Source organism: Carassius carassius, chromosome 20 (genome assembly GCF_963082965.1).
Source record: "Carassius carassius chromosome 20, fCarCar2.1, whole genome shotgun sequence".
Taxonomy (NCBI): Eukaryota; Metazoa; Chordata; class Actinopteri; order Cypriniformes; family Cyprinidae; genus Carassius; species Carassius carassius.
In genome coordinates this window covers 31,066,786-31,080,157 of record NC_081774.1, presented here as the reverse complement: position 1 = coordinate 31,080,157, position 13,372 = coordinate 31,066,786, and the positions used below count along the sequence as shown (strand labels likewise).

Below are 13,372 nucleotides of genomic sequence, written 5' to 3'. Positions count from 1 at the left end.
TAACAATGTAAAAAATCTGAAATGTTTTAAACTCATGGCATGTGTCGCACATTTTAAATATATTATTGCTGAGGGTATACATGTACCACAAATGAAAGATGACAATTGTAGTCATTCCTTCAATTATTATTTGTTCTCATTACTTCAAAGTCATTCATTGAAAGCTTCATTTTTTTCATGTTCACATGCTTTTTTTTTTTTTTTTTTTTTTTTTTTACTGTGAACAATAAAGTGCCACAGACATGGTAACAAAATACCAATGGGCATACACTCATTGATACAGACATAGTAACCTAAAATCTTTTTTTAAGCAGTCAGTACCACTGTACATCAGTACCACAATAGCATAAATTACAAAAGTTTTCACATTCACAATACATCTGTTGCATACACTTGATTGAGTGTATTGTGGTTAAGACACACAGCCATGAAGTACATCATCTGTATTCCTCAAAATTACCCCCCCCCCCCCCACCATAATTTAGTGATTAGCTTAAAAAAACACATTCGCTTAATAAAACATACCATACAAATACCATTTTGAGCAGCCTCTGTGTAGTGACTATTTTACATCGGGTTTGGAAATATGCATATCTGTCTGCACTTATTCTTTTGAACACAGAAACTGGTGTTTCTTCGACACCTAATTCATAGAGGTATTTGCCTTCCACTTCAAAACACATTGGCAAACATTCCCAGTGTTAAATATACAGTGTTTGGGCTTTTGAGAAATTCCCTTTGATACTGGACTTAACAGATGCCGTATTCCCACCTGAATATCGCTAAATTTAGTAGACTTAATTACAATCAAATGATTGAGAGAAAATGACTCAGAATTAATCACATTTGACTAATGTGATCCTACCTGTTGTTCATTACCATCAAACAAGCAGATATTAGTAATTACTAGACTATATGAAATTCCAGAGTGGGAACTTGTCACTACTGGTCTTAGTGTTCGTAATAACACAAGCTCAATGATAACACATGGAAATTTGGATCTAGCTGCCCAAAAAGCAGTTACTGGCACCACAGTAAGGGGCCGTTCACACAGAATGTGTCTTTACATCTAAAAACTTACATCAAATTAAAAAACTGCCATGCCAACTTGATACTGTCAACTCTTGCCCTGCCTCTGGGGTCGTCTGAGTGGTCCACTGTTTTGGACCTGACATTGACGAGCAGCACTGCGTGCAAGTTCACCTGAAGTTCCTTGAAACACGCAACTTTATTCTATGTGGAGATGTAATTTCAACTGAAACAGGAAGAGAGGGAGGGACATATCAAGCAGCCCCGCCCCGCCCAGCCTCCTTTTTAAATTAGCCAACAGCATTTTGTTTATATTTTCATTGCTTCCTGCCTAATAATTGTCCTACCATAATGACCGCAAAAATCATGTGCGAGACGCGTCATCACATCCGTCAACCATATTTACATAGAAAAACGCTCTCTGTGTGAACGGCCCCTAAGAAAGCTGTTTAAGTCATTGAAACCAGTGCAGAGTAAAAACCCTTTGAGCATCAACCCTTATGGTTGTTCCCTTTCAGTCAAATCCTTTCATACCTTCTCCTTGCATTGCCATTCTAGGGTCATGGCTGCTGGAAAATTAAAAATACTTCAAACAATGACTGGCATGAGCCCCCATAACAAGAATCTCTTCTTGATAATAAGGCTGCCCACCAAGTCTTATAGAGCAAACGAGTCCATCATGAAGACGTCTCCCCATTGGCAGTGTTTGTTTCTGTGATGGGCAAGTCAACGTCTGAAGGTGTACCTGAGTCAATAGGTGAGGAAACAGTCAAGTTCGTCATAAGTGGTTGGCTGGATTCTGTAACAGACTCAGTGGTTGTGGCATAAGGTGCAGCTGAATCCACACTGGCAAGAAGAGTAGTACCATTATTTAAGGTTGGCTCCAATATGGATGGTGAAGTGGGGCCAGATTCTATGGAGTTAATAGCAGGTTGGGCGACTAAATGTAACAATGGAGTGCCGGGATCTATGGGCGAAGAAAAGGATTGAGCTGGGATGGCATGGACTTGACCAGACTGGTCTGGTATTGGTGGTAAAGACAGTTCTGTTGGGGAAAAGGGCAGAATTTCAGCGACTAGGTGAATGGGAGAGTCTACTGAGGAAGAGGGAGTGTTGTTGTTTAAAGGTGGAGTGGGTGACTGTCCAGTGGATGTGCAGAGAGGAAAGGTTTGGGTGGGACCTAAAGAGGCCATATCATTAGCAAAAGTTAAGGGGAATTCAGCAGCAGCAGGTGTACCTATGTCTAAAAGTGAAGGAGTTTGGAGATCGGAAGAAGTAGGGGACTCCAGTGTAGGATCGGTGATCGAAGGAGTTTCCACAGTTGAAGAAGGCCGAACAGCGGGAGATTCTTGTTTAGGTGTCTGAATGTAATTAATAGCGATTGGCGTTGAAGTGTTTGGGATAGAGGCAAGGAGAGGATGCTCTATGGATGAGGCAGAGGTTCCCGGCATGGATGCAGATCTGGGATACTCTTGCTGGATTTCATCTGGCTCTTGGGTAGAAGTCAGTGACTTCATACTGAATATCTGTGTCTGGCTGGTCACTTGCTGGATGGGGGCATCCATGAGAATCTGAAGATCGACGGCGGATGAGGCAGTAGAGTCCATAGTAGAAATAGCAGTGGCAGCTGCTTCGTGGAGAGGTGTATCGCCTACCCTTGCATACTCACGGCTCTCGGACTTGGTCAGCAGAAGAAGTTGCTCGCCGGGCTTGCGAGGCGGCAGTAACGGTTGGCGGGTGTAGCATTCACCATCTGCTAACGTTTCTGGAAGCGGCCGATTGCGAGTCTCAGGAAGCAGCAAGATGCAAATGATGCAAATAAGAGTGCAGCAGGCGAAAATGATGTGATGCAGAAAATATCCTTTCTGGTTATGTAGCTCCATGATGGGTGCCGTCAGCATGCCAAAACCAGCACTGGCCAGGACGAGGCCTAGACCCCCACCCCTACACAACACACAAGACAAACAAGGAAATTACATTGATCAAAACACTAGCCTTAAAATGCCCCTATTATGGATTCTTGAAAATTACTTTTCATGCAGTGTGTAACACAGTGTGTAAAACATCCTGCAAAGTTTTAAATCTGAAAGTGCACCGTGTCTCGCAAAAGAAAGAGTCGACACAGAATCTTAAACTTAAAACAAGTTGTTTTTAATGAATCCCAAGCCGTTTATGTTGACATTCAACATAAAATATTAACATGTTGCCTGCCCACTTGTTGCGTGTGTAGACCTGGGAAAACTTGATTTTCATGATGGTCTGAATGAAAATGCAAATTCATTTGTAGCATGGAGCTTTTGCAGCAGTAAAATAGCTGTGTCCCCGTTAACGGCCAGTGGTGTATAAAGTACCTGAAAGCCATACTCAAGTAATAGTACAGATATCTTACCTACCATGACTTTGGTAGAAATTGAAGTCACCATTTAGAATACTACTTCAGAAACAAAACATTTGATTGTGTTAATGAGTGAATCACTCTGTGAAGCAAGTAAAAGTTAAATTAAAAGTTGGCTGAAATATAAAAACTCAAGTACTCATTGTAACTTCATTTCAATACACCACTGGTAATGGCTGTAAACAAAGCAGTACTGCACTCACAAATGCTGCTTTTATTAAGAAATGGAAATGAAATCGACCAATCGGACCAATCATCTTAGATTAGCGTCACGCAAAAGATGGATTTTTGGAAAAATTAATCGTTTAGGAATGGTTGAGCAAGTAAGGTAAAAATAAGTGCATATTACAAGACAATGAAAGTGTTTTTTGACCTTGCATGCAAGTCAACCTTTTGTTGGGGACTCCCGAAACCAAAATATGAACTTTTCATAACCCATAATAAGGGCACTTTAAGAATCAAGGGTTTTTTAGGCACATTTTATCATCAATCAATAATTGGAATAAAATATCCACAAAAAGCAACAATTATTTAGCTCACCTAATCACAGTTGGGGTGATTTCAGCACAAAAAAAGATGCTTAGGTTGCTGACAGCGTGGGAGGAGAACATGCCAATGATGGAGAAAGCCATTGAAAAGTTGGAGTTCAGCGTTACAGAGTTGTCTGTGGGAAGTGAAAAAACAACATGGTGAGTCATTTACTAATTTTCTCTCTCAAAAAGAAACATCACATAAGCAGCACAATATAAAACTGGTGTATAGCTCATAAAAAAATGTTTCCACCAAATGTTCATGTAATGATGTTTTTTGAAATTTTAATTGTTTAATGTTTTTATTTTAAATTATTTTCTGTGTCCATTACACAAGCCCACACGAATTGGCAAAAGCCCACAAAATTAAATGTAACTTTCAAATTAAGTACTTTGAAACCTGACAGAAAGGGCTGAAGGCTTTTTTTTCCCACCATCAAATTCAATTTGCTTTTAAATTTAAATGTATTTTTCTTCATTGCTTAATTTGTTTTGGGTTAATAATGACAACAACAGCAACGACAACAGTAATAATTTCAATATTTTTATTAAATTATAAACATAGGGTAGGGTTAGGTTTATAGGTTAAGGGTTAGTACCTAGTTATTGTAATTACCTGTACATGAGGAACAGGACTGTAAAATAAAGTGCTACCTGAATAATACTATTGTACTGTAAAATAAAGTATTAAGTAGTAACAATGATAACAACGCTAATTAATGTCTTAATTTGTAAAGGTTCTATAGTTTATATTGAGATCTTATAGCTTTTCTTTTGTTGACAACAGATTTATAAACTATTCTCAAATTTGGGAAGCTGGTCCATGTCATACAGTACGTGATTAAAACTCACAGCATTTGCACACATTATAGAGTTTGTGTGAAGCTGAAGCAAACTGATCCACTCCAGGACAGTAGTGGGTTACCAGCCGCTCGTGTGTAAATGAACAAAGTGCCACGATTCGATCTGAAACATATGGCCAGTTATTGCCGAACTCATGAGTATCACCTTTTCATATACTCACAAACACAGATTTTTATTCACATGTATGCGGAGTGGACCCTGGCTAAGACGCTAAGGGTGTTCTGCACAGTCACTAGATGGCACCGCTAGCTTGTGCACTGCTGTTGGACGTTATATACAATATAAACGCTATAAATACAAAAATATTATTTGTAATACTGCTGATTGCTGTCACTAAAAGCCTCAGTACATCTGGTCCAAAGTGTTTCAGTTTAGTGTGTAAATTCTAAACCAGTAGCGTTGTGCAAACATAACAACTGGTTTCTTAAACAGCCCAGTCTGCCTTCGGTCAGAGTACGTATAGTATATACCAAAACTCATCGCATTGGTTGAGATCATGTATGCAAAAAGACAACAACACACACACATAAAGAGCAAGTTTTTGAGAGCACCACAGTGTTTTACACATTATTATTGTGTCATATTACTTATTATACACAGCAATAAAGAGAAAATTGCATACATAGCATAGTGTTTATACTTTACCTATATTCAGGTGAGCACTGTACTTCCCCACCACTTCATTCATCATGGACGCATCACATCGAGGGAAAAAAACAAACAACAAATGAGAAACTAAAGTAGTTTGCAGCTCAAGGCTAGTAATGAAATACATGCATGCGTGTTTAAAAAAACAAATATAAAACTCGTTATTCTTCATATTATCAGGGATGAAATCCAGTGAAGCCCTTTCATTAATATGCTTTTCTGTCATTTATTAACCATAAGTCTGGTGGGTTAACAACAGGTTTAACAGAATTTTATTATTGGAGAGCAATTTTTCAGGGAAGCAATTCTGGAGCAAAAAATCCTTCACGTCTCAGGACAAAAGTAAACCAGTCAGATTCTTTTGTGTCCAAAATCACATCCTGTCAGAATACAGTAGGTACTTTAGTTACTTAGTGAGCGTTAAAAAGGTTTGTTCTATATAGAGAATGCATGAGTGTAGTATGTTACTCACTACAGACATACTACATCCCCATGCTGTCACGTGTCCTCTCAGGATGGTGAAGTGCTGTAGTTATGTGCACCGCATGCAAACTTCAATGATCAGCCTTTGAGGTCGTGATACATTCATAGTGTTTACATGCATCTTTAAAATTGTCCATATGAAGTTCTTAGCAATGCATATTACTAATCAAAAATTAAGTTTTGATATATTTACAGAAGGAAATTTACACAATATCTTCATGGAACATGATCTTTACTTTACTTTACTTTACTTTACTTTACTCCAGAGACACAATTCTAAAGCCTCTTAAAATATCAACATTATCAAAACTCTGCTGGGAAACCTGTTGTACACAATCTGCTTCATGCCTCATGCCGGCTCCTCCGGCATAAACTCAGATGTGTTAAAGCACTTTAAACATTAAACGATGTGACAGTGATTCTGTCCGATTGGGTGTTTGTGATTCGTGTGTCCTCTCACGGTTTAGCAGGCCGAGCTGAAGGAGAGAGGCCAGGGCTGTGATGATCATAAACACGAGGAGTCCCCCACGCCGCCCCATCAGACCCACGGCAGGACAGAGCGCCACACATGATGCCACAGCAGTGCCCCCCATGGTGTAGTACTTGATATAGAAATTAGAGAAGATGGAGGTCTGCTGGTCTTCCGTCAGACTGCGTGCAAAGCAGTGGTGTATCCCATAACCTGTCAGTCTGAAAGACGGAGACAAACAGGGTTTTTGGACGCCAGAGTTAAAGGCACAGTTTATCCTAAAATGAAAATACCGCCATCATTCATTTCGTGACTTTCCAAAACTCCCAAAAATGTTGTCTTTAAAACACAAATAAAGAATTAACCTTTATAGTGCATTCCAGATCTTTTTGCATTCTGAGTCCATTTTTTTATACAAGTCATAATTCCGTATTGTATCTGATTAGCAACTTCTCATTAATGAGTGAATGTGAAAACAATTTAGAGTTCTGAATTTCAAATTAAACATGAGCCACACACACAAATAAGCATTTTACCGAGATAATTATAGATCGATTTACAGAACATATTTCTGACAGGTAATGGTACACCCATGCATACCCGGGTCCAAAATGACCCGAACACACACACACACAAACAAAAAGGGGAAAAATATTTTGAGGATCTGGGTATATGTAACATTTCTTTCCCTTACTAAAGATTAATAGTCATTAAAACTGTTTTTCAAAGAAAGCAAATCTCTTCACAAGTCTTTAATTAAATTTTGTTCATAAGGAATCATTAATTTTATGACGCCTTTATGACATTATTGGATTTCTATGTTTTGGTTTTGGAAATGAGGGTGAGGAAATGGCAGAATTGACATTTTGGGGTGAACTAGCCCTTTAAAATCAGCAGAATGTTTTTGATTAATAAGCATCCTATGCATGATATGAAGATATTTACGAGTTGATGCAGAGCACTACTATATTCTTCCACAGGTTCCTTGTGCCAACCATCTTCACAATGCATGTCTTCTTGGGTTGCTTTGGCAGGGCTTGGTTTAGCTCTGAAAACAAACAGCTTTATCAAACATTTCACACACACACAAAAAAAAGGTTTATGGGATAACAAAAGGGATGACATTGCCTTCAATGATTTTAACAAGAAGTCTGTATTCTTCAAACATAACATGGCTTTACAGGCCAGTATCTCATACTAATTTGTGTGGATTAAACACATGGGCAATTGAGTCTGGTAAGGGAAGCCATGAAGTTAGGTGTAGAAATAAATGTTAATTGCAAACAAGACCATCTACTCACTGTCAGAGTTTGGACATAGAACAGTCTGTCAACCTTTCTTTGAAAGCCCTAAAACATTTCAGAATTATTTCTGATGCACTTTACTGGCCACAAAATCTGAAGCACCAACAGTTTGTATTTTGAGGATGTTAAAAATCTAGTTTGCATTGCTGTATCTAAACCTAAAAAAAATTCTATACAGATTGTTTTTTTTTTATGAGAGGTTGGTTGTGGTTGTTTTATGTCATTTTGCGATGGTTCAGATTCTTTGCAGCATGCATCTTTCAAATGTTTCAAATCGTATCTAAAACATCTGGTTGTTATATTAAAGCTGTAAGTTCTAAACCTAATCATATTTCTGCACATGATAAAAGTGGAGAGTTTGTTTCTCTTTCTTTGTGTACCTGTCATGAGCTCCTCTGCGTCCTCCTCGAGGCTGATGTTGTTCTTCTTGGCGACGCGCTCCATGATCCATTTGGAGCGACTGTACTGTTGCGTCGCAAGCAGCCAGCGCAGAGACTCCGGAAAAATCCTGATGAATGAAACAGATATACTTTACTATATTACGATAACATCATATCAAACTACAGAGACTAATCTAATCTAATTCTGATAAACACTTAGCAGAAAAACAGAGAATTATCACTGAAAGTTGGATTCTAAATAAAGAACTAAAACAATGAAACAAAGCAACTTACACAATTATTTATTTACAGTATTTATTCACTTTTTAACCCCATGCCAGCATCAAGGCTATTTCATGGTGATCTTTGAATAAATTATGCAAGGTTTACAATTAACAAAAGGTTATTAAAAGACATTACAGATGTACACCAGACAAGAATCCTAAAATGCATTCAGGTGATAATAAATCAGTCAGACACACCGCTGAATAAAACCGTTGTCTGTTAACATCAAAAACAGTACAATCTAATAAAATCATTTTAGTTTGGCAAGAAAGGCACGATGATGGTGGTTCTTCACCTTTTAATAAATATCCATGTGTAAATCTTGTACGACCTAAAAGACACCTTGTAAAAACACTTTGGTCATACCAAGATTTAAAATGAGTAATACACTAGGGTTTATTTTCATGACTTTTATCCCATTCCATCATCATTAATCATCACCCACCATCGTCATTAATGCGAGAGTTTATCACAGGTTTGACATCACAACAAAGGAATCTGGCATGGAAATATTCAGTTTAAGTGCTTCTTTTGCAGTGATATATTCTTGTTTTTTTGTTACAAGAAGGACCCATAAGACCTGGAACCCAGCAGAAGAATATACTGAAGTTTCTCTTGCGTAAACAGTCTGCTTTGGCTAAAATCTTCATACTTACACGATTAGAATAATGTTTAACGTTTAAAGAGTAGTGACGTTTTTCACGTCTCATATAAAGACTTCTACTATCACGATATCTTAATTTTGTTAAAACATTTGTTATGTAAAGTAGAAAACTGTTAAATGTCACATATAGTACACAAATCATGTACATTGACATTGCTCGTTTATTTTTAAAGCCATGTCAACAGCAAAGCCATCTTCCAGGCACAAACAAAGTGAAACAAGTTGCACAATTAACAAAGATTATTACAAGACAAAAATTCTAATAAAACAGTATTCTTCCACCAAACAATGTAGTTCCTCAGAAACAGGTGTGGTTCCAACAAAGTGGTTGCCGAGCAACACACAGAAGTAAACAAAGGTGTGTGTTTGTAGAGTAATTTACAACAGCTTTGAATGCGGCTCAGCCAATCAGAATCAAGGATCAGAACTCTCCGTTTTATAAAATACATTGAATGGGATATTAAAAATTCATTTAAAAAATACATAAATATATATACACATCGTAGTTTGACAGGAAAGGCATGTAGGTGGTTCTTCACCTGTTCCCATTAATAACCAAATGTAAGAATGACCTAGACACCACCTAGTAAAGCAACGTGATCATGTTTCGATGTGAAAGTACTAAAAAACCTTCCTTCTTATACCACGGTTCATTCACATAGCATATTGTCACAGCATTGATCTTATTCCATTTACTACTTGTTACTAATATAAAAGTTCATTTGCATACTTACATGAGATGATATGCCATGATTTACACAGAGCATGTCACCAGTTAAATTACTTGCATTATTATGGTAACCCGAGTTTGGGCACAGAATATAATAATCATGCCTGATAGTAAATAATGTATTTTTACAATGGCCTCAGTACTAAAACATTGTTTTTGAGTGAAATAATGCATGGAAATGTATGATTATTATTGTTAGAAGTGTACTATTTTTGTGCATTTATGTTTTATCTGATGCAAGACTACTATAAAAACACTGTGTTATTATATATGATCCTTCTGATGTGTTATTGTGGTTCTGCATTATCGGTGCAGTAATAAAGTCGTGCAATGTCTTTTTTTTCAGCAGCTGAAGTCTTGAGTGCACTTGCAATTTCAGAGTCACTGTAAACTAATTTTTGGTTTTAAGAACAGCCAAACACAAACATTCATGGCACAGTTGCTTACCAGATGTAGGACAGCATGAGTAAGAGAGGGGCGATTACGACTGCTTGCAGAATCTGCCAGTCGCGACAGAGGACTGCCAGTCCCGGCATGAGCAACTGCCCCGCCAACGCCACGAAGTTTGCTACCATGGTCATAGAGAAACGGCATCCCGGCAGACACAGCTCTATCCCTGCAGACAAGAACACAGCCAGTTAATAGCAGGGCTCTCAATAACTGCAACAATCTGAGTGAGCTTTCTGAAGAGAAGGGCTGTTGGGAATTTAAACTGAGATTTGTTCAAATCTAAAAATGCAATAGTGAAATAATAAAAGATGCCAATGTATTAAATGCTATTGTTATTATCAACTATCACCATAATTTGTCTGCAAATAGTATAGTACACTACTTAAAACCACTGACTTTTTGCAAAAGCGATGCAGCACCTTGTGTGTGCATGTATATTTTATGACCCAAAAATGAAAACGGACATCATTTACTTGTTTAAAACCTGTATGAGTTTCTTTCTTCTTTTGAAGACAGCTGATACTAGCCATTGACTTTCATAGTACGCAAAAAAACATTCAGTGGTACCAGCTTCTGTTACCAACATTCTTCAAAATATCTATAAGAAAGAAAGATGATGACAAGTAAATGATGAGCGAATTGTATTTTTAGGTGAACTCTCCCTTTAAGGCAACATTGTAAATGCCATATTTCACCATAACGTGTGGAACATTATAACACTGCATAAAACACTGGCAAATAAAACACTTTTTGTTTCCATCCCATGTGCTCAAGAGAATAATACTGACACTTCATTAAAAACTGGTGCAAAGTATTAACAATAACAATGAAAGTTGCCGCTAATACCTATATACTTTCCTACATAATAAATCATGTTGAGGCAAAGTCAAATTCATTTTTTTTTGTTGCACATCAAGGAAAGTGTTATTTAAATGTGTTTCCATTGTAGTATCTGTATTTCCATTCAGTGTTCTTCTGCAGTATCCTAAAACACATAGATAGAAACAAAGCCATATTTGTTTTACAGTCTTTTTCTGTAAAAGACCCAAAACTGCTCAAAATGTTCTACAGACATGTTTTTTTAAGGGACTTTAAACAACATGTAATGCATGCATGGCATCGGCCTGTCATCTGTCTGCAATTAATTCAGGTGGTCTTCAATGACAGACCAGCACTGCAATATCAGATGATGGCAAAACCACAGAACAGACCAGACAGCAGGCTCTGACACGGGTGAACGCTTTGGGTTTGAGCTTTCCAAGGTGACAGGACTCCGGTGTGAACACAGTAACTGCACAATCCTTCAGAAAAGCCCAGAATATCAATGAGCAGCACTTCCCACAGGAACTGAATCATGCTCTGTGCTCAGAGACAGAGCTCGGTCCTGAAGCTGACGGGAAAGCACAAGTTTCTCAGCTAGATGATGAAGAGCAGGGGCTGCGTTACTAACACACCCCAACTCAGAACACTAGCTGAAATAAACAACTAATATATATATATATATATTTTCAAATCAATAATTTTTTGATAAATTTTTTTCACATCTGAAATCACATAACAAAAGATAACGTTATGTAAAATAAGAGCTTGAATCATAGAAACATGAAAGACTGCTGCAATGAATGTCACAAAAAAAGAACTTCCTTCAAATATAATCTGAAATCCAAACTATTTAATAGATTTAAAAGTGAAAAAGTGGTGCATTTACATCAAATAAATTGTCCACAGCAGTGTTGCTTTAGTATAATTATTACAATTACATTATTTATTTTATTTGTTTTTCTTACATCTTTTAAACTCATTTCTGTTTTAGTTATTTTAGTACATCAAGTATACACAGTATTCCCAACAAGCGACTATTATCAGTAACAGGCTCGAGAACAGTAACATTCCTTTCCAAAGTTCAAATTCAAGGTGAAGAAGTTCAAATACGACATCCCGAAAAACTGCGTCTTCAAACATTTAAAGGACGTGTCAATCTTTCGTTCTCATTATGTTCATCAAACTGCTTTCCTGGATTACACACTAGAGAAAACTGAAAGATATGAACGTACAGAGCCCTGTTAGGGTCATTCAGGTGCATTTTGTGAGTACTGTGTGCAAAATCATTTTTAAACATAGTTATTCTAAATTGTAATAATATTTCACAATATTACTGTTTTGTTGTATTTCTGATCAAATAAGCCTTGGTGAGCAGAACTGTACCCCTTAAATGAACCTCTTTTCTCTTGCTTTTAAAAAACCTTCACGTCTATCCTCCCTTAAAATGCTGCCTATAAAGACTGCTCACTAGGTTTGGGAACAAAGCCAGAGAGAGAGAGAACCTTGGGCTTCTTAACCCATCTGATCCAAATCCCTCATGCATGTTCCCACAGCTTAACTAGCTAAACGAGGACATACCAAACACTGCATTTGTTCTAATGAAACTAATGAATACAAATAACCTTAATCCAAACCATGATGATATATCAAGAGTTGTCTGTTTTTAAGCTGATGACTTCCAGCAGAGGGCGCCATGAGGATTCAGGTTTGACATTATGAACTTCCCCTGTCACATGAGTCACTCATGGCTTCCTGCCAGTGTGTCACACATTCAGATGCATTCCATGCCAGGACCACTGTGTCATGGAATGACACGCGGGTTACAGATTTTACAGGAGTAGAGAACGGCACTAGTAATGCCGTGGCCACGAGTCTGATTCCCAGGGAATGCATGGAGTGATAAATGAAGCTGTTGGCATCTATATACAGATTTATAATGTTTTAACAGTGTGAAACGCGCGAGAGAGTAATAGGAGAAAAACCGCAGGGCCTGCTGGTGAAGTGCAGGTGCTGTTTGATGTGGTGGTCGGGGTCAAAGGTCACAGATAAACAGCTGTTGACGCAGCTCAGAAGAACACGATCTCAGCACAACCACTGAACTTTACTCCAGTCAGCAGACAAAACACTTCTTCTCGGATTACAAAAGAGCTAAAGATTTGAGAGCTAAAGAACAAAACAAGAAAGCAAGCAAGAAAGAGAGTAGAAATCAATTCTGGTCTGGTTCACAAAAACAAATCATTCTTTCAAACCGGTTCTTTCTGGCGAATCATTTCACTGAATCTGACTGAATCGTCTGAAACAGTTAATCTACAAGTTACT

The 13,372-nt window shown here is 37.7% G+C and overlaps 1 protein-coding gene across 1 annotated transcript in view; it reads right to left on the bottom strand.

The window, feature by feature from the left end:
* Positions 1-1,441: 1,441 nt before the first annotated feature.
* Positions 1,442-13,372, bottom strand: part of slc22a23 (solute carrier family 22 member 23) — a 38,904-nt gene continuing 26,973 nt past the window's right edge. The window contains exons 4-10 of the mRNA XM_059502519.1: positions 10,229-10,397; positions 8,103-8,230; positions 7,364-7,466; positions 6,410-6,639; positions 5,464-5,496; positions 3,965-4,088; positions 1,442-2,973 (exon numbers count right to left, since the gene is read on the bottom strand). Coding sequence (XP_059358502.1) covers positions 1,707-2,973; positions 3,965-4,088; positions 5,464-5,496; positions 6,410-6,639; positions 7,364-7,466; positions 8,103-8,230; positions 10,229-10,397 — 2,054 coding nt within the window. The 3' untranslated portion in view covers positions 1,442-1,706. The remainder of the gene's footprint in view (positions 2,974-3,964; positions 4,089-5,463; positions 5,497-6,409; positions 6,640-7,363; positions 7,467-8,102; positions 8,231-10,228; positions 10,398-13,372) is intronic.